Source organism: Mustela putorius, unplaced genomic scaffold (assembly GCF_011764305.1).
Source record: "Mustela putorius furo isolate JIRA1106 unplaced genomic scaffold, ASM1176430v1.1 tig00003909_pilon_pilon_pilon, whole genome shotgun sequence".
Lineage (NCBI taxonomy): Eukaryota > Metazoa > Chordata > Mammalia > Carnivora > Mustelidae > Mustela > Mustela putorius.
Genome location: NW_025422057.1, coordinates 37,426,941 through 37,449,269, shown reverse-complemented (window position 1 = coordinate 37,449,269; position 22,329 = coordinate 37,426,941). Strand labels below are relative to the sequence as shown.

At 42.7% G+C, this 22,329-nt stretch overlaps 1 protein-coding gene across 1 annotated transcript in view; it reads right to left on the bottom strand.

Moving 5' to 3' along the window:
- LOC101686723 overlaps positions 1 to 22,329 on the bottom strand; it is a 28,198-nt gene that overhangs the window by 4,267 nt on the left and 1,602 nt on the right. The window contains exon 2 of the mRNA XM_004749720.3: positions 3,437 to 4,192. Within this exon, the coding sequence (XP_004749777.2) occupies positions 3,437 to 4,192 (756 nt within the window). The remainder of the gene's footprint in view (positions 1 to 3,436; positions 4,193 to 22,329) is intronic.

Below are 22,329 nucleotides of genomic sequence, written 5' to 3'. Positions count from 1 at the left end.
AAAAAACTCACTAGATGGGCCCAAAAGCAGAATGAAGAAGGGGGAGGGGGAGTAGCAGGGTATCAGTGAACTTGAATACAAATAATGGAAATTACTCAATCTGAATGACAGACAAAGAGCAGCAAAAAACCAGAACCAAACCTCAGGAAGGAACCTCTGGGACTGTAACAGAAGATCTAACATTCAGGGGCACCTGGGTGGTTCAGTGGATTAAGCCTCTGCCTTGGCTTGGGATGATCTCAGGGTCCTGGGATTGAGCCCCACATCAAGCACCACATCGGGCTCTCTGCTCAGCGGGGATCCTGCTTCCCCCTCTCTCTCTGCCTGCCTCTCTGCCTACTTGTGATCTCTCTCTCTCTCTGTCAAATAAATAAATAAATTTTTTAAATCTTTAAAAAAAGGGTGCCTGGGTGGCTCAGTGGGTTAAGCCGCTGCCTTCGGCTCAGGTCATGATCTCAGGGTCCTGGGATCGGGTCCCGCATCGGGCTCTCTGCTCAGCAGGGAGTCTGCTTCCTCCTCTCTCTCTCTGCCTGCCTCTTTGCCTACTTGTGATCTCTCTCTGTCAAATAAATAAATAAAATCTTAAAAAAAATAAAATATTTAAAAAAAGTAAATAGAGCCCTAATAAAATATGGCCATATACTCCATTAGAATGGCTAAAATAAATATTTTAAGTTTTTAAAACCCACAATATCAAGAATTAGCAAACATGTCAAACTGCAACTCTCGTGCATTGCTAATGGGAAAATGGTACAGAAACTCTGGAAAAGTTTGGTAATTGTTTACAAAGTTAAACATTTACTCACTCTATAATCTAGCAGTCCCACTGGCTTGAGGGAGGTAAACTGGTATAACTGTTTTACTAAGTATCTTTATGTGAGGAAGTTAAATGTGGGCAAATTCTAGAACCCAGGAATTCTGCAATAGGGACGGTCTAAAGTAAGTCTGGCACATGTGACATAGTTTTGGAATATAGGTGAGGTTTGGTGGGGTGAGGTTGGGAGCTGACAGCCAAGAAAGAATTCATGAGATAAGAGAAGTTTCAAAAGGATCTTCATAAGCTAAAGAAGATACAGGATATCAGAGACCTCGCTATTGTCAAAGGGAGATTGTATTTCCGTTTAGCAAGTCAGTAACATTAAGACAATTAGGAGACAGGAGCTTCTGGAAGGATGATTATATTCTGCTTGCCTCAAGTATTTGTCAATGGGCTGCAGGTTATATGGACATTTAATTTTATCTACATTTCCTTCTGCCTTTGTTTCCTATATCACGGGTGCCCCCAGAAGACATGTGCTGGTTCAAAATACCACTGTTTATAATATCCCAAACTGGAAACAACTTATATGTCCTTTAACAGAATAGTGGAGAAGTAAGTTGTTGCCTGCTTATTAAATGGAATACTATAAAGCAGCAAAAAATATTATAGCTATATACTTGGTCTTAGAATAATCCTGTGAAGACAACAGACAAGGCTAATTAACAAAAGAAAGGCACTGAGGAAAACAGTGTGAAAACAATTAATATATAGAATCCAAAGACAAGCAAAACTGATGTGGTAAACAAAGGCAGAAGAAAAATTATTAAATTTCCTTATTACCTACAGACCCTTGACAAGTCCTTGAAACAGGCTGAGTGACATTCCTCTAGGGACTCAACTAACTTGATATTAATATTTTGCTAAGGTCAAAAGTCAATCCTGGCCTGACACCCCTTCCCCCTAAGATCCTGTAAGTCTACTTTAACACATAAAAATTCCTTCAGAAACTTCCCTTATCTCTAACCCCCTTAATCCCCCAATATATGTGTTGGTAATCATCCCCCAAGCATATGGCCCACCAATATACATATGAAGGGTCACATGACTAAGGTTTTATTAGACTGTAATAAATGACTTTTTCCTAACAATAGCTAGCCCCCTCAAGGTCCTGGAAACCTTGCTTCCAAAATTCCTTAGAGACTTACACTATTCCTAACCCCCTTCCAACTTGAAAGTATACAATGGGCCACACCTCATGACCCCATGGTAACTCTTTCTGCCCACGAGTCCTGTCCCCCTGCTTTAAAAAAATCATCTTTTTGGGCGCCTGGGTGGCTCAGTGGGTTAAACCGCTGCCTTCGGCTCGGGTCATGATCTCAGGGTCATGGGATCGAGTCCCGCATCGGGCTCTCTGCTCGGCGGGGAGCCTGCTTCCTCCTCTCTCTCTCTGCCTGCCTCTCTGCCTACTTGTGATCTCTCTCTGTCAAATAAATAAATAAAATCTTTTAAAAAAAAATCATCTTTTTGCACCAAAGACGTCTCAAGAATTCTTTCTTGGCTCTCGGCTTTGAACCCTAACATCTTTCCTACATCAAAACTATTCAATTCATTTTGGGGAGGAAGGAATAAAAACAATTTTAGTTAAATTCTAATTAAAAACAAGTAATTTAAAAGTATAAAGTTCAAAACAGTAATGGGGGCAGTTAATGATTGATACTACACCAAAAGTTATAAATCAGGGTAGAACTCTATTAAGATTAGTGGTACATACACAGATTTTAGGTTAAGTAGTATTCTTATCACCTTGAAGACATGTTTCCCAATATAATCCTTATATGTCATATTTCTTATTTTTAAAATGAAAAAACCACTACACATGAAAATCTTGATCATACAGAAAGTATATGAGAGCCTGAGACAAAGCTCTGGACCCATTCCCACCCCTCTGAATTTAGGCTTATTCCAAGATGAGATGTCAAAAAGGAACCAGTGCAAAAAGCAGTCAAGGGTATGACTAGGAAAAGGTAAAGAAAAACAAACGGCTGACTACACACAGGCAGCAGCAAAGTGTGACCAAGAGACAAAGGAAATCAATGAGGAAATATTTCAGACTGAAGTGTTCAAATTTAGTAAAGCAAATAAAAGAAGAGCACAGAGAAGAGATGCAGATAAAAGAGGAAGAAGTAAAATTTCTGGATAAGACAAGTTTAAAGGTTGGAAATTATTTCCTCAGGGAGGCAGGAAATGGCGATAGAAAGAAAAGTTTTTGAGTAATAAAGCCTTGTGCAAGTTTGTGACTCTTGAAATATGTGAATGTACTGCCTTTAATTAAGAGCCCCCACCCCCACCCCTCCACGTCTCACTACCCTTAAAGGTGTCCCTGCAGGCTGGCGCAGACGTCTCAGATCTGCGGGTCTAGGACTCCCCCGCCATCCCTGGCCTAAGAAAGGGATTCCTCAAACTCAGTCCCTCTAGATCCCCTCATCTCCATCTTCCCAGATGGACTGGCGATTCCCCCCCACTGGAGCCAAGAATCTTGGCTCCCTCTACAACGAATCCTCCCCCCCCGACTCCCCACATACACACACACTGTCCCCATACTCAAGGGCCCAGTTCTCGGTGGGTCCCAGTAGTGCGGCCCTCAGCCTCGGACCCGCCGCCGGTCCCGCCCCTCACCTCGGGATCCGAGTCTCCACGCTCCCGCTCTTCACATCCCGCACCTCGATCGTCCCTCTGAGCACCTAGAGGAGGGTGGAACGCGGGGAGCTTGGCAGTAGTAGCTGAGGCAGTTGAGGCTAGTTTGCCATCACCATGGAAACCCCTGGCAGCGCGCCCTGGGCGGGGCCTCCGCCGGGCGGGGTCTACCGCAGCGCAGGCCCGAGTGCACAACTCTCGCCCGACAGGCGCACGCCATGTTGGGCTTGCTCGGTCCCTGCTCGGTCCCTGCTCGGTCCCTGCTCGGTCCCTGCTCGGTCCCCGCTCGGCCCTGTACCCAGCACCCAGGAGCCACAGCCCGGGAGCCCGCGCACCCGCCGGCCTGTTTCCCCGCAGAACCCCACCTCTCCGGGAAGATGGGGCTGGAAGTGGAGCGCGGCTGGGTGCGGGCGAGGCCGCGAAGGCGCCATTGTGACGCGCCCGGCCGGGAGTGGAGAGTGGCGCGCCCAGGGTGTGCGGGATCCGGGACCCGCGGAGGGGGGCCGGAGGGCAGCGGCCGGCAGAGCAATCCTGAGCCCCGGAAAGTACAGACTGAAAAGCACCCCAATCAATGAGCCCCAAAGACGCCTGGGTCGAAGGCCACCGTGAGAGGAGAAAATGGGAGCCATTTCCTGCCGAGGGAGAAAGAAGGAACCGAGAACAGCGGAGACATAAAGGCGGCTCCCAAGGGCGGAGTTTGAGGAGCCGGCGCGGGCTGTGCTCCCGGCTCTTGGGTCGCTACTCCGCACTATCGGGTCGCTTCTCCTGGCACCCGGTTCTCCCGGAGGGCAGGGCTTTGGCCCTCTGGCCTGGTTCTCAGAGACAAGGCGGGGGGGTGGGGGGACGAGAATGTTCGTTGCTGGAGAAACGCTCCAGTTCGATGTCATTTGAGTTCCTATTACATCCAGGCCACCCGTGTTTTTGCTCTAAACGAGACAGACTGAACTTGTCAGCCCTTGATGGGGAGTTGCTCGTTAAGCACATGTACACAGCTGGAATTAGCAGTATCGCGGACCAGAGTTGCCATTTCTGTAGCAAAAGCTGCTAAGCAGTCTTCTGTTGCTTTCTGTCTTAATTATGATCAGATGCTGCGCTAAGAAAAGCAGCTCTGAGAGCCACGGTTGGGAGCTGGCCTGGATGCCCTGATGAACGTAAGCAATGCCGTAAGCAGTGCCGTGGAATATTAACGTTAGAATGAGTTCTCTCTCTGACAAAGAAGAAGAAAATAAGACCTCTTTAATTCTGCATGAACAGATAAAAACAGACACTGTGCAAGCACAGAGATGACCAAACATCCCATCCCCAGCTAACGTGAGTGACTACTGCTTTAATGACAACTCTAGCCCTGCTCCAATTCCTCCTGCTTTCTGATAAAAATTAAGCTAGTCCTTGAATTGCTCCTGCTTTCTGACTGAACCAGAACAAAACCTGTTTCCTTGGACCCTCCCCCAGATCATCTAACAGAAGCCCGTATACTATAATGAGCCCTCTCTAACATCCCCATCTTGAGACTCCCCCTGGGGTGAGGTCTTCCCTCACTACAGCAGCTAATAACCCTTCATTGTTTGACCACAACTATGTCTGGTAGTCATTGGTAGGCACCACCAGTATGAATAAACACGTATTTCAGAATTATAAGTAAGCATACACACAAAAATAAAACCTTACAGCCTGTACCAAGAAGTAAAAACATTAATGTGAATGGTAAAATGGGGCAAGATCTTTGTATATAAAAAGCTTACATTATAAATGCAGTTTGGCTTGTGTGTTGGGTTCCAGAAAAGTAGAAGGACATTAATGGTAAAATCAAATTAAAGTCTATAGTTTAAGAGTATTCTACCAATATGAATCGCTTTCTTTTTTCTTTTTTCTTTTTTTTTTTTTTTTACATTTTTGAGAAAGCAAGAGCACATGAGCAGGGGGATGAGGTAAAGCGAGAGAGAGAAGTAGACTCCCCACTAAACAGCCCAATGCAAGACTTTCTCCCAGGATCCTGGGCTCATAACCTGAGCCCAAAGCAGACACTTAACTGACAGAGCCACCCAGCACCCAGTGTGGATTTCTTAGTTTTGTTAAATGTGCCATGTTTATATCACACATCGAATATAGGAAAAACAGTAAAAGGTATGCAGGTATTCCCTGTACTATCTTTGCAACTTTTCTGTATATTTAAAATGATCCCAAAATAAAAATTTTATTCAAAAAAAATTGTGAATTGGGGCACCTGGGTGGCTCATGCAGTTAAGCATCTGATTGAGCGTCCAACTCTTGGTTTCAGCTCAGGTCATGATTTCAGGAGCAAGCCTGCAGTTGGCTTGAGGATTCTTTCTCTCCCTCCCTCTCTGTTCTACCCCTGTGCCCCTGCTCGCTCTCTTACATAAATAAATAAAGCTTTTTAAAAAATTTATGAACAATTATCCTCCATGGAAGAGGTGTTTGTTTGTTTGTTTGCACTGGAGTGGTAGTGATGGCTATTATATCCTGAGTGACTCTGGTATGAGAGGTAAATACATTCACAACCACAACTCTACTGTCTCAAATCTAGCTTTTGGTTCTTCCCATCCCAGCATGACAGGGTTTCTTCCTGGCTCCCTACACACCTCTCTATCATGTAGCCCCCAGTCACTGAAAGTGACCACATCTCATCCATGTACTGCCCCACTACTTTGTTGTCATATGGAAGTCAGTCAGTCCAGGATTTATGACTACTTTCAGAGTGGAAATAAGCTGTAAGTGGTAAAAACCACAAAACGTACAGAAGTTTTGTCAGGCAGCACTGTCAAATTAAAGAAAGAAACTGCCTCTTTTCTTCTGTAAACACATTAACATACCGCCTGAGCTCTCCTTGCTGAGGTGTTATGCATCTGCCAGCACCACCGCCCCCCCCACCCCCCCTACTCACCCCCCACCACAAACAGGAGGACTCTGCAATGGAAGGCATAGGTTCTGATAGACCAACAAAACATAGAAAATAGGATACCAAAACTGAACACCAGATACTCGCTAGGGAAATGGGTATAACGGCCTGGCTTTTTGTGGCAACAGTGAATAGAAAGTGTCATTCAGGGTGGGCCTGCGTAGCACAGTTGGTTAAGCAAGAGACTCTTGGTTTTGGCTCATGTCTGTATCTCAGGCTCCTGATATCAAGCCCCTTGCTCAGCACGGAGTCTGCTAAAATTCCTCTCCCCCATCCCTTTACCCCTCCCCACCTCATGCTCGCTTGGGTGTGCGCGCTCGCGCTCTCTCTCTCTCATAAGTAAATCTTAAAAAAAGGTGAGGGGCTTTCAGGGAATCCTCCTGCAGTAAAAGAAAGATAGATGTATTAAGATATTAAGGGCAGATGATACAAATATTAAAGCAACTGGTGAGGGTGGGCGGGGTGGGAGGGGGGCTTCCTGGTTGGCTGTGTTGTGCTTAAGCGTCTGCCTTCAGCTCAGGTTATGATTTCCAGTTCTTGGGATGATCTCCCTCTGTCAGGCTCCCTGCTCATTGCAGAGTCTGCTTCTCCCTCTCCCGGTCCCTCTGTGCTCTCCGTCTCTCTCTCTCTCAAATAAATAAAATCTTTCTTTTTTAATTTATTTATTTTTAAAAAAAATTTTATTTATTTATTTGACAGAGACAGAGATCACAAGTAGGCAGAGAAGCAGCCAGAGAGAGAGGGGGAAGCAGGCTCCCCCACTGCGCAGAGAGCCTGATTTTTGGGGGGGGGGGTCCTCAGGGTCTTTATAAAAAATTTTATGTATTTATTTTATTTATTTATTTATTTATTTATTTTAATTTCTTTTAAAAAAAAAAAAACAATTGGGACCCCGGGAAGAGTTTATCTTCTGGAATCTGGTGATTGTCACTATGTTAAAGTGGAGGCTACCTCTACAGTAGTGCTATCCAATAGAAGTAGAATGTAAGCCCTATAAGTAATTTAAAATTTTTCTTGGAGCCACATTTACAAAAGTAGGAAGAAATAGGTTAAATTAATTTTATGTTTTTGTTTGTTTCAACACTCCCAAAATATTATTTCACATGTAATCAGTATATAAAATTATCAATGAGACACATTTTATTATTTTTTACTGGATTAAATCTTTGAAACCTGGTGTGTATTTTCTACTGAACAACACATCTGAATACAGATGTTAAATTTGTGTTGGGAATATTATTTATATTTTGTAAAACTTACAGTTAAAAAAGTAGATTCACATATCCATGTTGTTCCAAACATAGTTAAAAGTTTTCCAGTAACTGAATTATCAGTATTTAAATTTAAATTAAGGCAAACATGCGAAGAAATTGGAATTCTTGTGTGTTGCCAACAGGAATGCAAAATGGTACAGCCAGTATGGAAAACAGTATGGCAAATACTAAAAAAATTAAAAAAGAATTACCATGTAATCCAGCTATTACATTTCTGGATATACTCAAAATAATTGAAAGCAAAATCTAAAAGCTATTTGTACACCAATGTTCATAGCAGCATTTTTGACAACAGTCAAAAGGTGGAAGCAACCCAATTCATTGATAGATGCATAACAGCCCTAAAAGAGAAGGACATTCTGGGGTGCCTGGGTGGCTCAGTCAGTTAAGCATCCCAACTCTTGATATTTGGCTCAGGTCATGATCTCGGTCCTGAGATTGAATCCCACATCTGGAGCTCAGCAGATTCCCTCTCTCTTCCTCCCTTTGCCCCCTCCCTGCTATGCTCTCTCTTAAAAAAAAAAAAAAAAAAGGAGGAGGAGGAGAAGAAGAAGGAAATTTAAGACATGCTACTACATGGATGAAACAAGGACATCACGCTGCATGAAAGAAGCCAGTCTCAAAAAGACAAATATAGCATAATTCCACATAGATGAGGTATCAAAAGTACTCAGTTTCATAGCACCAGAAAGAAGAATGGTGATGTTGCCAGGGACTGTGGGGAGGCAGGAAATGGGGAATTATTTACTATGTATAGAGTTTCAGGCTTTCAAGACAAAAAGACTATGGAGCTTGCTTGCACAACACTGAATGTACTTAACATTACTGATTTTTTTAAGGCTTTTTATTTATTTTTAAGAGATTTTGTTTATTTATTTGACAGACAGAGATCACAAGTAGGCAGAGAGGCAGGCAGAGAGAGAGGGAAGAAGCAGGCTCCTTGCTGAGCAAAGAGCCTGATGCAGGGCTTGATGCAAGACTCAGTCCCAGGACCCCGAGACTATAACCTGAGCTGAAGGCAGAGGCTTTAACCCACTGAGCCACCCAGGTGCCCCTTTTAAAGACTTTTTTCAAAAGATTTTATTTATTTAAGAGTACAAGCAGGGGGAGCAGCAAGGAGAGTTCTAAGCAGGCTCCTGCTTAGCAGACAGCCTGACACAGGCTGACACAGGCTGACACAGGCCTCCATCCCAGGACCCTGGGACCACGACGTGAGCTGAAGGCAAATGCCAACCAGCTGAGCCACCCAGGCGCCCCAATACTACTGATTTTAGAAAATGGTTAAGACGGTCAACTTTATGGTGTGTATTTTATAATTGAAATGAAAAGTCAGGGGTGCCTGGGTGATGGCTCATTCAGTTAAGTGTCCTACTCTTAATTTCAGCCTAGATCATGATCTTAGTCAGGGTCGTGAGATTAAAGGTTTTGAGAATGAGCCACACATTGGGCTCTGCACTGAGCACTGCACTGAGTTCAGAGTCAGCTTGGGATTCTCTCTCCCTCTGCTCCTTGCCCTACCCGCCCCCCCGTAAGTAAACAAATTAATTTTTTAAAAAAGTCAGGGGCGCCTGGCCGGCCGAGTCAGTAGAGCATGTAACTCTTGATCTTGGGGTCATAAATTTGAGCCTCACGTTGGGTGTAGAGATTACTTTTAAAAAATAAAACCCAGGGGTGCCTGGGTGGCTCAGTGGATTAAGGCCTCTGCTAAGCTGAACTCAGGTCATGATCCTGCATCTTAGGATCCAGCCTCCCATCTGGCTCTCTGCTCAGCGGGAATCCTGCTTCCTCTTCTATCTCTGCCTGCTTCTCTGCCTACTTGGGATCTCTGTCTGTCAAATAAATAACATCTTAAAAAATAATAAAAGAATATTAAAAAGTCAGGTCCTCTGTCCCACTAGCCACACATTTCAGGTGCTCAACCGAGCTGTGTGGGTAAATGGCCCCCTTATCACACAGTGCACCTTTAGGCTAAGAAGGGAGGAACTGAAATGCTACTATCTTCAACTGTCACTTTGAAAGGGCCGTCTCTTGTGGCTCTGTCTCTGCTCTAAGTCACTGGCTTTCTTCACACTGCCTGGAGGGCTAGAACCTGTTACCTAAGTCTTGCCAGTTAGAAATACTCAGAATAAGCTTGGGCTTCCTTTAGGGAGTTTCACTTGAATACAGAGAGCAGGGCAGGCTAATTGTTAGCTATCTACTTTGACTCTGTGGGTGTAATATTTCTCAAAGGGAGGCCCAAGAGACTTCCTCTAACTCCAGTTGTCACCCCGTGAAAGTTTATTCCAAAATGGATTGTTTAACACAGAAATCACTGTGATCCAATGAATAGGATTTGAAAGCAATTTTTATAAAGTCTCATTTGTGAAGAGCACAGAGATTTGACATCTCAGGTACAGAAAGAAAGGTGAAGGAGCTAAATGAGGCATCATCAAGTTTTGCCCTTGACTTTTGCTCTAGGTCTTAACTGTGATTTGCTTTTATTCACAGTTCTTAGTATACTTTATGTTTCGTATCAGCAGCTCAATATATATTTTAGATAAAGATTAGAGTTTTTTCATTTTTATTTTAAGTTTGTTTTTTGAGAGAGAGTGTGAACGAAGCTAGGGTAGGGGGGGAGATGTAGAGAGGGAGGGAAAAAATCTTAAGCAGGCTCTGTGCCCAGCATGGAGCTAGACACAGGGCTCGATCTCATGACCCTGAAATCATGACCTGAGCTCAATGGGCACGTAACTGGCCGAGCCACCCAGGCACCCCTAGAGTTGTTTTTATAGTAATCATTGTATCTTATTACTATGTGATTCAGTTTTTCTATTCTCAAAGTCTTTTTAGTTAATGTGGCTCCTGAGAATTTTTATTCTTTTCTGAAAAGACATAATGTATAAGAAACACTGATAAGAAATAAATTTTGCCTTTTCAGAAAAGAACGAAAATCTTGGCTTGGTGGTAAGCTCTCTAAATGCAAAGATGTAACAATTTAATTCTCTTTGTCTTCCATACCATAAAGCACAGGTCTTAAATAAGTTCTCATTAAATTTTTGCTGATGGCCAGAAATGCTTTTTCTATAGGTGTTAATGTGTTTTTAAATGAATTATCCTGTTTTATTTAACAAGGTTTAAATATCTTTTTGCTCACCAGTAATCAAGGGCGGGCACCAAGTTTAGCTTAGTCTCTGAGTATCCAGAACAGCTGGGATGGTCTCCTGCCTGAAGGACGGACTCAAGTAGTATTGAATAGATAAGTAAATGAAAGCTAACTTTTTTTTTTTTTTTTTTTTTTTTTTTAAAGTAAACTGCTTTAAAATGAGTAGAGCTGGCGCCTGGCTGGCTCAAGTCAGTAGAGCATGTGACTCTTGATCTTGAGGTCAGGAGTTCAAGCCCCACAATGGGCAGATAGATGACTTAAAAAAAAAAAAAAAGACAAACCCACACAAACAAAAAAAGAAAAAAAATAAAGGTGTACTTTATGGGGTGCCTGGTTTACTCAGTAGGTAGAACATGTGACTCTCGATCTCTGAGGGTTGTAAATTCTTTTTTTTTTTTTAAGATTTTATTTATTTGACAGACAGCGATCACAAGTAGGCAGAGAGAGGCAAGCAGAGAGAGAGGAGGAAGCAGGCTCTCTGCTGAGGAGAGAGCCCAATGTGGGGCTCGATCCCAGAACCTTGAGATCATGACCTGAGCTGAAGGCAGAGGCTTAATCCACTGAGCCACCCAGTTGCCCCCTTGGGTTGTAAATTCAAGCCCCACGTTGGGTGTGGAGATTATTTAAAAATAAAATCTTTAAAAAAATAAAAATAAAACAAAATGAGTAGGTAATTGCATTTCTTAATCCTTAAGAAGACCTTCCATATAAAAGTTGGGTTGATGGGACGCCTGGGTGGCTCAGTTAGTTGGACGACTGCCTTCGGCTCAGGTCATAATCCCGGAGTCCCAGGATCGAGTCCCACATCGGGCTCCCAGCTCCATGGGGAGTCTGCTTCGCTCTCTGACCTTCTCCTCGCTCATGCTCTCTCTCACTGTCTCTCTCTCAAATAAATAAATAAAATCTTTAAAAAAAAAAAAAAGTTGGGTTGTTGACATCCTCTCAGATTTTATAAACATAAAGCCACATTTAAAGGGCACAGTTGCCTGAATACATTCAGAACCAGAAGAGTCATGCTCACAGGAGCTCAGCCACAGAAATGGAGGCCTCTGTCAGTTATGGTGAAGACGAATGAAAACCAACTTTGTGACTCTAAGTAAGCCAACATCCTAATAGAAAATGAAGACTTTATGGGCGCCTGGGTGGCTCAGTGGGTTAAGCCGCTGCCTTCGGCTCAGGTCATGATCTCAGTATCCTGGGATCGAGTCCCGCATCGGGATCTCTGCTCAGCAGGGAGCCTGCTTCCCTCTCTCTCTCTCTCTGCCTGCCTATCTGTCTACTGTGAACTCTCTCTGTCAAATAAATAAATAAAATCTTTAAAAAAAAAAGAAAATGAAGACTTTATAGTTCACATTTTCATGAAATGCCAAAATGCTTTTCATTGCATTTACAGATTTCAGTAGATTTATTTGTAGATTCAACATTCATGACTGCATTGTAGACTGACTCAGGCTACCCTCTCAGAAGGTAATAGGAAGGTCCTTAGCAATATTAACTTGTTCGTTGTCAATTAGCAGGACTCGGACTGGCCAGAAGAGAAAAGTCATTGTTAAGACCCCTTATTTCAGGGTTGAGGAGATTCAGCCCAGGAAGTTAAATGACTTTTCCAAAGTCACCCAAACAGTAAATTCTTGCACAGAAACCCAGAATGCTTGGGACCCATTCTAGTGATCCTCTTAAGCCAGACTGATTCTTTGCTGTGTGTGTGTGTGCTTGTGTGTCCCTCACTCTGTACAGTAGCGTGAAACCGTCAAAGTGACCATGCAAGTTGAAATTATGCAAAGCAATCTTATGGGTCTATGGGGAAAAAATATTATTTCTCTAATCTTTGAAATTTTTGCCAAAACATTAAAAATGCTCTAAGTGTATTGGGAGATGAAAACAACATTAAAACTAATATTTATTTTTGTACTCTGTAACTTATTAGAAACATTGAGAATTACAGTGTTTTATTTGTAAAACCTTACTGGGAATAGTCTAAACAATGCTTGCCTCTTATTTTCATTGCATAGTGTATGACAGAAAGAGCATCTTTTCAATTTTTCTCTCAATTTTCATACTCCTTTATAAATTTGGATCACCTTCCAACATTTTATTATTCACACTTTCAATGTTAAGAAATATCTTCAGGGGCGCCTGGGTGGCTCAGTGGGTTAAGCCACTGCCTTCAGCTCAGGTCATGATCTCAGGGTCCTGGGATCGAGTCCCACATCGGGCTCTCTGCTCGGTAGGGAGCCTGCTTCCTCCTTTCTCTCTCTGCCTGCCTCTCTGCCTACTTATGATCTCTCTCTGTCAAATAAATAAATAAAATCTTAAAAAAAAAAAAAGAAATATCTTCAAAAATCCCCAGCATAAAGTTGTTTTGCCAGCATCATCTCTTTTAGGACATCTTTAACCTTTTCATCATAAACACTTTTCCTATGTTAGGTTCTCCTTGGACAAGTTCCTCTGGCTGCAGATCTGGAGTCTCTTGGACAACAGCAATGATCAACATTCCCCGTCAGCTCTTTTGGATATAACTCCACTTACGCTCAGTTCCAATTTTACTCCCAGCATTAACACTTTTCATTTATTTGCTGCACTTTTGTCCTTGTTGATCAGTTCCCTCTTTTGATCATCCTTTTTTTCCCCTAAATGTCCCATAGGTTTATTTTGGAAGACAAGATGACCCAATCACATGCTTTTCTGTCCATATGAGAGCTAAGCAACAGACTCAAAGTGACCACTGGCAGACTTTCAGAGAGTTTACATGACTTGTCACTTACCACGACCACGATACACACCCTTTATTTATATAGTGATCTGTGGTCTGAAGAACTAGGAGTGAAGTTTATACTTTATGCAATTACAGTTGATACAGTGTTGTAACTAAAATTTGCACTGTTTTTGAGGAACTGTTATGCAACTAAACTACGGTGAGTGTAATTTGTGCATAAGGGAACCCTTCAAAGTGAGATCTGGCTATGTCCAGGTACAATTTACTAGAGAGTTTAAGAAGAACATAGACTTGGGTTTTGTTAGACTGGTTTAAATTCAGGATAACCATGGGTGCGTGGGTGGCTCAATCACTCAAGCCTCTGCCTTTAGCTCAGGTCACAATCCCAAGGTTCTGGATTGAGTCCAGCATTGGGCTCCCTGCTCAGCACAGAGTCTGTTTCTCCCTCTCCCTCTGCCTCCTCCTCCCTGCTCATGCTCTCACTCTCACTGTAATATAAGTAAATAAAATCCTAAGAAAAAAAAAAAAAGTAAATAAGTAAATTCAGGATAACCACTGTCAATCTTTTAAAAGAGAAAGGTAAGGAATTTGGCCAGTAAAAGCAAGTTTATTCGGGAATGGAAGAAGAATAGCAATGTGGGACAAGCACACTATGGCAAACCACAGGCGAGTACAGAGAACAGTGGAGAAGAACATACTTTATAGAGGAAAGAAGGAAGTTGGGAGGGGGTTTATTAAACAAAAGACCGTTCGAGGAATTCATTGGCTGCAGGCAAAGCAGTGGTGGCCTTTCACTGGTTACTGAACTGAGAGGAAATTTTCCTCCTGCTGGATTTTGCAAGCTGTGAGGAGTGGTGTGTGTGAGACCTCCCTTCATGACTTCCTAATTCTGAGTTAGGTTTCCTTAACACATTTTCACATCTTAGACACATCCCTGACCTGTAAAGATAAAACTATCCCATCTCTCAGGTTACTATGAGAAATAGTGATCACATCAAGTTCTTGTTTCACAGCACTGGACAGATATACACCGGCCGGGCTTGTGAGTAGTAGTAGTACCAGCAGAAATAGAATCGAAATTTTCCATAGGCAATTCCAAAATTATTTTTATATTCTTCTTATTATTAAATAGGAAGATAAAATACTTTGTGGAAGCATATCTCTTCGTCTTCCTGCAGTCTGAAACCTCCTAAAACTACTTAAGGTGTCCACTTTTGAGGGGGTGGGGAAGGAAGTTAATATCTAGAGGAAGGTACCAGGGAGAAGGTGGAACTGGGGTGTTAGGTGAGGAAAAGGATGGCATTTGGGCAATGATCTGTGTTTCTCGGAGTCACATCTACATGGTATCTTTATAATTTGGGTTGGAACAATGTCCAGAACATTATCTAGTCTGTTTTTTTTTTCTTTTTTAAAAAATTTGACAGAGAGATCACAAGTAGACAGAGAGGCAGGCAGAGAGAGAGAGGGAAGCTGAGCAGGGTGCCTGATGCGGGGCTCAATCCCAGGACCCTGAGATCATGACCTGAGCTGAAGGCAGAGGCTTAACCCACTAAGCCACACAGGTGCCCCATTATCTAGTCTGTTAGCAAGTGCAAGAATAGGGGCAGCTGGATGGTTCAGTCAGTTGAGCATCCAACTCTTGATTTTAGCTCAGGTCCTGATCTCAGCATCCTGGGATTGAGGCCTCATCAGACTGTATGCTCAGCGTAGCATCTGCTTGAGAATTCTCTCCCTCTCCCTCTGCTGCTGCTCCTGCTAGTGTTCTCTCTCTAAAATAAATAAATCTTAAATAAAAACAAATGCAAAATGCAAAAATAAATACATTCCAACGGCTCCTGGCTAGCTCAGTCAGTAGAGCATGGGACCCTTAATCTCAGAGTACTGAGTTCTAACCCCATGTTAGGTCTAAAGATTACTTAGAGAGAGAGAGGGAGAGAGAGAATAAATACATTCCAATAACAACTAACATATTATCTTTTTGATATCTGTAATTTTAGCTTCTTTTTTTTTTTAAGATTTTATTTATTTGACTGTGAAAGACAGCGAGAGAGGGAACACAAGCAGGGGGAGTAGGAGTGGGAGAAGCAGGATCCCCGCTGAGCAAGGAGCCTTATGTTTGCCTCAATCCCAGGAGCCTGGGATCATGACCTGAGGCGAAGGCAGATGCTTAACAACTGAGCCACCCAGGTGCCACATCTGTAATTTTAGTTTTCTGTATAACTGTTCTTTTTTTTTTTTAAGATTTTATTTATTGGGGTGCCTGGGTGGCTCATTAAGCGTCTGCCTTTGGCTCAGGTCAAGATCCCAGGATCATGGGATCAAGCCCCGCATCAGGCTCCCTGCTCAGGGGGGAAGCCGCTTCTCCCTCTCCCACTACCCCCGCTTGTGTTCCCTCTCTCGCTGTGTCCCTCTCTGTCAAATAAATAAATACAATCTTTGAAAAAAAAAGATTTATTTTTTTACTTGACAGCGAGAGACAGTGAGAAAGGGAACACAAGCAGCAGAAGTGGGAGAGGGAGAAACAGGCTCCCCGCTGAGCAGGGAGCCCGATGTGGCACTCTAGCTCAGGACCCTGGGTTCATGACCCAAGCCTAAGGCAGACACTCAATGACCAAGCCACCCAGACACTCCTCACTGTTCTTTTCTAAGAGCATATATATGGAAGCGTGTGTGTGTGTGTGTGTGTGTGTATGTGTATATATATACATATATATATATGTATATATATAGGTTGACTAGTCATAGGCATTAAGAATAACAAGGCAGGGGCGCCTGGGTGGCTCAGTGGGTTAAAGCCTCTGCCTTTGGCTCAGGTCATGATTCCAGTGTCCTGGGATCCAGTCCCGCATCGGGCTCTCTGCTCAGCAGGGAGCCTGCTTCCTCCTCTCTCTCTGCCTGCCTCTCTGCCTACTTGTGATCTCTGTCTGTCAAATAAATAAATAAAATCTTAAAAAAAAAAAGAATAACAAGGCAAATGACTCATAGTCTTTAATATTTTATTCCTTGTTCTTATCAAGTGGTCATTGAGGAAGCATAAGAACTTTCTCTCTGATGAGGGATTGTTCCTCAGATTCTGGTGGTAGTCGATGAAATTAACACTTATATTGGGCAGTTAAAACCTGTAAAAGCAGAAAGAGACAACTTGTTTCAGAAGGGTACCCAGATGACCTACAAGTGAAGTCACTACAATGAAGCCCCTAAGTTTGGAGTGTGATCCTTGCTCAGAATTTTGAGATGATTTCCAATGCTTGTGACCTTGATAAAATATAGACTTTGATTAAAAAACACCTGAGAGTTCTCCCTACTACTTTTTTTGGTAACTGAAAGGTGGCCTCGAGGGTTGTTTTTTTTTTTTTTTTTTGGTTCATGAATTTTCCCTCTGACATAGGAAACAATCCACAGGAAAGGTCCTTTTTTTTTTTTTTTTTTAAAGATTTTATTTGGGGCGCCTGGGTGGCTCAGTGGGTTAAACAGCTGCCTTCGGCTCAGGTCATGATCTCAGGGTCCTGGGATCGAGTCCCGCAACGGGCTCTCTGCTCAGCGGGGAGCCTGTTTCCCTCTCTCTCTCTCTCTGCCTGCCTCTCCATCTACTTGTGATTTCTCTCTGTCAAATAAATAAATAAAATCTTTAAAAAAAAATAAAAAAAGAAAAAAATATTTATTTATTTGACAGATAGAGATCACAAGTAGGCAGAGAAGCAGGTAGAGAGAGAGGAGGAAGTAGGCTCCCTGCTGAGCAGAGAGCCCAATGCGGGGCTCGATCCCAGGGATCATGATCCCTGGGATCATGACCTGAGCCGAAGGCAGAGACTTTAACCCACTGAGCCACCCAGGCGCCCCAGGAAAGGTCCTTTTTGGCACCAAGAAACAAAGGCTACTGAATTTGGGAAATGTAACTCTTGATCAGTGATGCTTTTAGAGACAGATCTTGCCCAAACGGGAGAAATGTGAAAATTAATAGAGGAAACCTGAACTAAAATTTGAGTTGGGAAGACTTCTAGAGAAAGCTCTCATCCCCTACCACCACTAGACAGTTATCTCAAATAGTTATCCCAAACAGTTATCCCTTCCTATCCCGACTGGAAGATGTCACTACTTTACTACCCTCCCAAGAAGAAGGAAAATGTTCCTTTGCCCAGCAACAAACCCAAACAATGGCAAAATGCTACAGCTCAGCCAAAGAAAAAGCCACTGTCACCCTGAACTCTTATTTTCTTCCAATGAACCTTCAATTTTCCTTTGCCAATGACTTCCTTGCCTAACTCTCCTTTTTATAACAGCCTTCTGTTTTGTAAAACTCCTTGGAGTAACTCTTTGCTCGATGAGATACTGCTTGATTCATGAATCACTTAATAAAGCCAATTTAATCTTCAGATTTACTCAGTAGCCTTTTGTTTTTTTAACAGGAGAAATTATGAAGAAAGGACAAAGGGCAGGAATAACTGCAGGTGGTTATCCCAATATTCAGAAGAGTGGGAGCATGAAGGAAACCTTGTTAACACTTTTAGGTATGTTTTTATAGAAATTCTTCATGTATGTTGATATATATTGCACATTTGATGTAAATACATAATTTTAGGAAAACGTATACAAAAAACACTTTTTTTTAAAAGGTTTTATTTATTTATTTGACAGACAGAGATCACAAGTAGGCAGAGAGGCAGGCAGAGAGAGAGGAGGAAGCAGGCTTCCTGCTGAGCAGAAAGCCTGGTGTGGGGCTCAAACCTAGGACCCTGGGATCATGATCTGAGCCAAAGGCAGAAGCTTTAACCCACTGAGCCACCCGAAACCCCAAGACCACTCTTTAAAAAAAAAAAAAAAAAAAAAGGATTTCTGCTAGGGGCTCCTAGGAGGTTCAATTGGTTAAGTGTCTAACTCTCAATTTTGGCTCAGGTCATGATCCTGCGCAGGGTCATGAGACTGAGCTCTGTGTCAGGCACTGTGAGGGGCATGCCGGGAAAGCATATCAGGAAAGCAGCAGAGTTAACTGCTTGTTAGATCAGGTGATTTATTTCTCTCAGTATATAAAGCAGGAGGGCACTGAGAACTCAGCCATGTCATTAAGTAGGCATTTATTGTATAAGCACAACTAAAAATCTTTTTTTTTTTTTTAAGATTTTATTTATTTATTTGACAGACAGAGATCACAAGTAGGCAGAGAGACGGGCAGAGAGAGAGAGGAGGAAGCAGGCTCCCCGCTGAGCGGGACTCGATCCCAGGACCCTGAGATCATGACCTGAGCTGAAGGCAGCGGCCTAACCCACTGAGCCACCCCGGCGCCCAATAAAATCTTTTTAAAAAATAAATAAATAAAAGGGAAGATGGAGGGGCACCTGGGTGGCTCAGTGGGTGAAGTCTCTGCCTTGGGCTTGGGTCATGATCTTGGGGTCCTGGGATTGAGCCCTGTGTCAAGGTCTCTGCTCTTTGTTTATTTATTCAAATAAATGAAATCTTAAAAAAAAAAAAAAAGAAGGGAAGATGGATATAAAGCCGGGGACAGCCAGAACAGCTGGAATTCAAGTCAGAGATCAAGCTAAAATTTGCCTTAGCTCTCCCTGTTCTTGCCTCTACCTTGGTAGTGTGGGCATCTGGTAGAAGACCTTCCTGAGCTAAACACACTCCTGGCCCAGGAGTTGGGGAAGTTAAAGGAGAATATAGGGGAGGTAGATATAGCAGCTATAAGGCTGGCTTCTGCCACCCGCCGATGATGATAAGGAACAGCCCATTCTGCTCCCTGAAACCTCACACAAGATCTCTCTTGGGAGTCCCCCCCCAGATGTAAACACACAGGGAAGGGAATTCTGGGCAATATCCTTCAGCTTAACCAGGCTGCCACAGTGTGAAGCCACTGACCCTGGTTTCTTTATAGTACTCCATGTGGCCCCCCTTTTGGTATGCCCTGAGAAGAGCAAGAGTTTATTTAGCACATTTTAGTGATTCTTGATTTGATACTGTGATACAGGTAATTTTTGTTTTTTTCTTTCTTGTACAGAGAATGAGACTTATCCACTGTTTTTTTTTTTTTCTCTCTCTCTCTCATTGCCACCCATATACCAAACCACTTTACTCAACTGCTGTCCCCCATTTTTTTTTTCTGTTATAGGTCAAAAACCTTGAAATTCAACATTATGAACTCCTATTATGAAGATAAAAATCTCAAAGTTGTTCCAGTTTTGTAAGATAACATCTGGGTTTGTTTGTTGTTGTTGTTGTTGTTTTATAAATAAAGTAGTCAAAATGTACATGTTAGCAGGACACCATTGCAGCTTAATAACTCTCAAGTGAAAAAAAGTGAGAAAAAAAAAACCTTCTGAGAAAAGCATAGATAATGAAAATGCTTAGCATATATTCAGCTCTCAGAGGGGGGACTGGAATCCACATGGCCTCTGCTCACACTTCTGTCCTATCACCTCTTCCCCATATGTAGTGAGGCTCAGGAATCACTTGGCAACACTGGCTCCTTTCTCATTTGCCTTTGGGGAGCACAAAGTCTGCTGTGAAGAATTGGAGGCAGGAGAGACTGCTCCCTAATAACGGGTTAGTATTCAGGGGAGTTGTGGGGCTGATACAGGGACCTCAGTGCAAGCTCCCTCCCACACACCCAACCATGATGGTTTTGAAAGAGAAGTTGAAGTGGGAAGGAGTCGTTTTCACCATAGTACCTTGGGTGAGGTGTGGTGAGGTCAGGCACTGATCAAGAGAAAGAAAATGGTTTGAGTTTTCTGTACTCAACAGCTCTCAGAGAAAACATCAGGTCACCCAACGCCACTCAGGGGAAGCACCAGTTTGGTCAAAAGGCAGAGCGATGGGTAACTGTGGGCAAGCACCTTTATTCTGGTCTTTGCGGGAAAGAAAGGGTTAGATGAGGCAAACAGGTTTAGGATTGGCTAATTGGAGTAATTTCACCAGGCTCTAGGTTCTCAGGGCTATCCCAGGATACCTGATCCTTGACCCTGGCATAATCAGAATGGGTGTATGGTGGTCCAGAGTATACAATTCAGATAAGGGAGATGTTTGGTGTTGTGGACGTAATGGGTCATTCCAGAAGAACTAATCACCTTCTAGCCAGGGCCTCAAAACTGGATCAAGATACAACTACTCATCCAATCTTGTATCACAGCAAGCAATATTCTTTCAAAAAATGTATGTAAATGATCATACGTTTTGTTACTTCTCTGATCCCCAAACTTTAATACTTACCATTGATTCTCCTGGGATGAAATAGTTCATCATTCAAAAACTGTATAAATATATAGTAATTGCTTTTTAAAGAGTTGAAAAGCACCACATGCGGTCCAAGTGAAGTTTTCTGACTCTCCTGAGCCCCCACAGAAATGAAGGCATCTAAATGTACATAGTTTTGTACATAGTTTTGTATACAGGCATCTTCTGTACATAGTTTCTAATCAAGCTAAAAGCTTACAACTCTGAATGAAAACAGAGAGAACTAGTTCACTAATGTCCAAGCCACGGCTTTTTTCTTGCTCGCCCTGATGAGGAGATGGTCAAAGGGACTGCCCAGTATCACCCAATCCACAAGCAGTCTTTTGCTAGGCCAAAAAAAAAAAAAACCCCCACAAAAACAAAAACAAAAACAAACCTAATTCAAGCAAGTAACTATTAAGCTCAGAGAGGTGCCATAATTCCTCTTTCACTTCTTAATATGAAGTGCTGTTTGAAATAACTGTGAAGTAATCCCTGAAATGACAGCAAATAACCCAAGGGGCCCGCCTTCTGGGGTGATGACTTACTTCTTGAAGCACTGGTGCTGCTTCAAAGTACATTTCTCTTTTTTTTATTAACATAAAATTGGCATATAACCTTGTATTCATGTCAGGTGTAGACATAATTCAATATCTGCATATACTACGAAGTGACCACATTTCTAACTACCATACAACTGACCTCTTTCACAAAGTTGTATTTTTCTGTATTGGTCAGGAAAATTCTTCAGATGAGGTTGTGACTGCTGAACTAGCCTTCATTCCCCTTGGGTTATCTCATCCCTCAATCTCTGCCTACTAGAGCACCTGACCTCAAGGAGAAACATTACATTTGGACAGGCTCTTTGTGCTGCTGGACAGTTCAATTTGCTCTTTTATTTCATTCTTTCCTTCTCTCAATGGGAAAGGAAGCCAGAAAAGGGGCTCGTGAGCCAGTCTAGAAGATCTCTCTCTTTTGGGTTCAAGAGTGAAGAGTGCATACCACAGAACCAGAGTGTTTCAGTGTGCCATCTGTAGGTGTCTGTGACTCTGCACTTCAGTTCCTTTCCACTAAATGGTGATGGTAGTAACATCTACTGCTGGGTTGCTATGATGTTAAATGAAATTGAGTATTCAGAAGCAGTGCAAACCACAGTGAAGGTGCAATACATGTAAACTACTGTAATCTTCATTGCTATCTGACAGGTACTATGGCTTTGAATAAAAGCCTTCTCTGAGCCTCAGGGATCCTGCCTACCCATTAGCACTCTCCTGGGGAAGGTGCGTGGGTTGTGGGGGAGGGCAAAGCTTAATGGGTAAAGTGTTCTTTCAAGGGGGTATTAACTGGATAATTTTAATAGACTCCAGACAATACAAACTTCGGTACCATTTGTTATGGATGAGTGGCTTCCACAGAGGAGCCTGCATCTGAATCTTAAAAATATTTATTGAAAGGAATTATATTTGTGATAATCTATTTACATAAATAACAGGGAATAAAAAGGCAAGTCAGTCTCTGTGAGAGGGTACATCTTGGGGCGATCTTCACTTGTGGTGAATTCAATTGTTTTTAAACCACAAACATTAAAGGTGCATCTCTCTGTAGGTACTCCCAACAATCAAA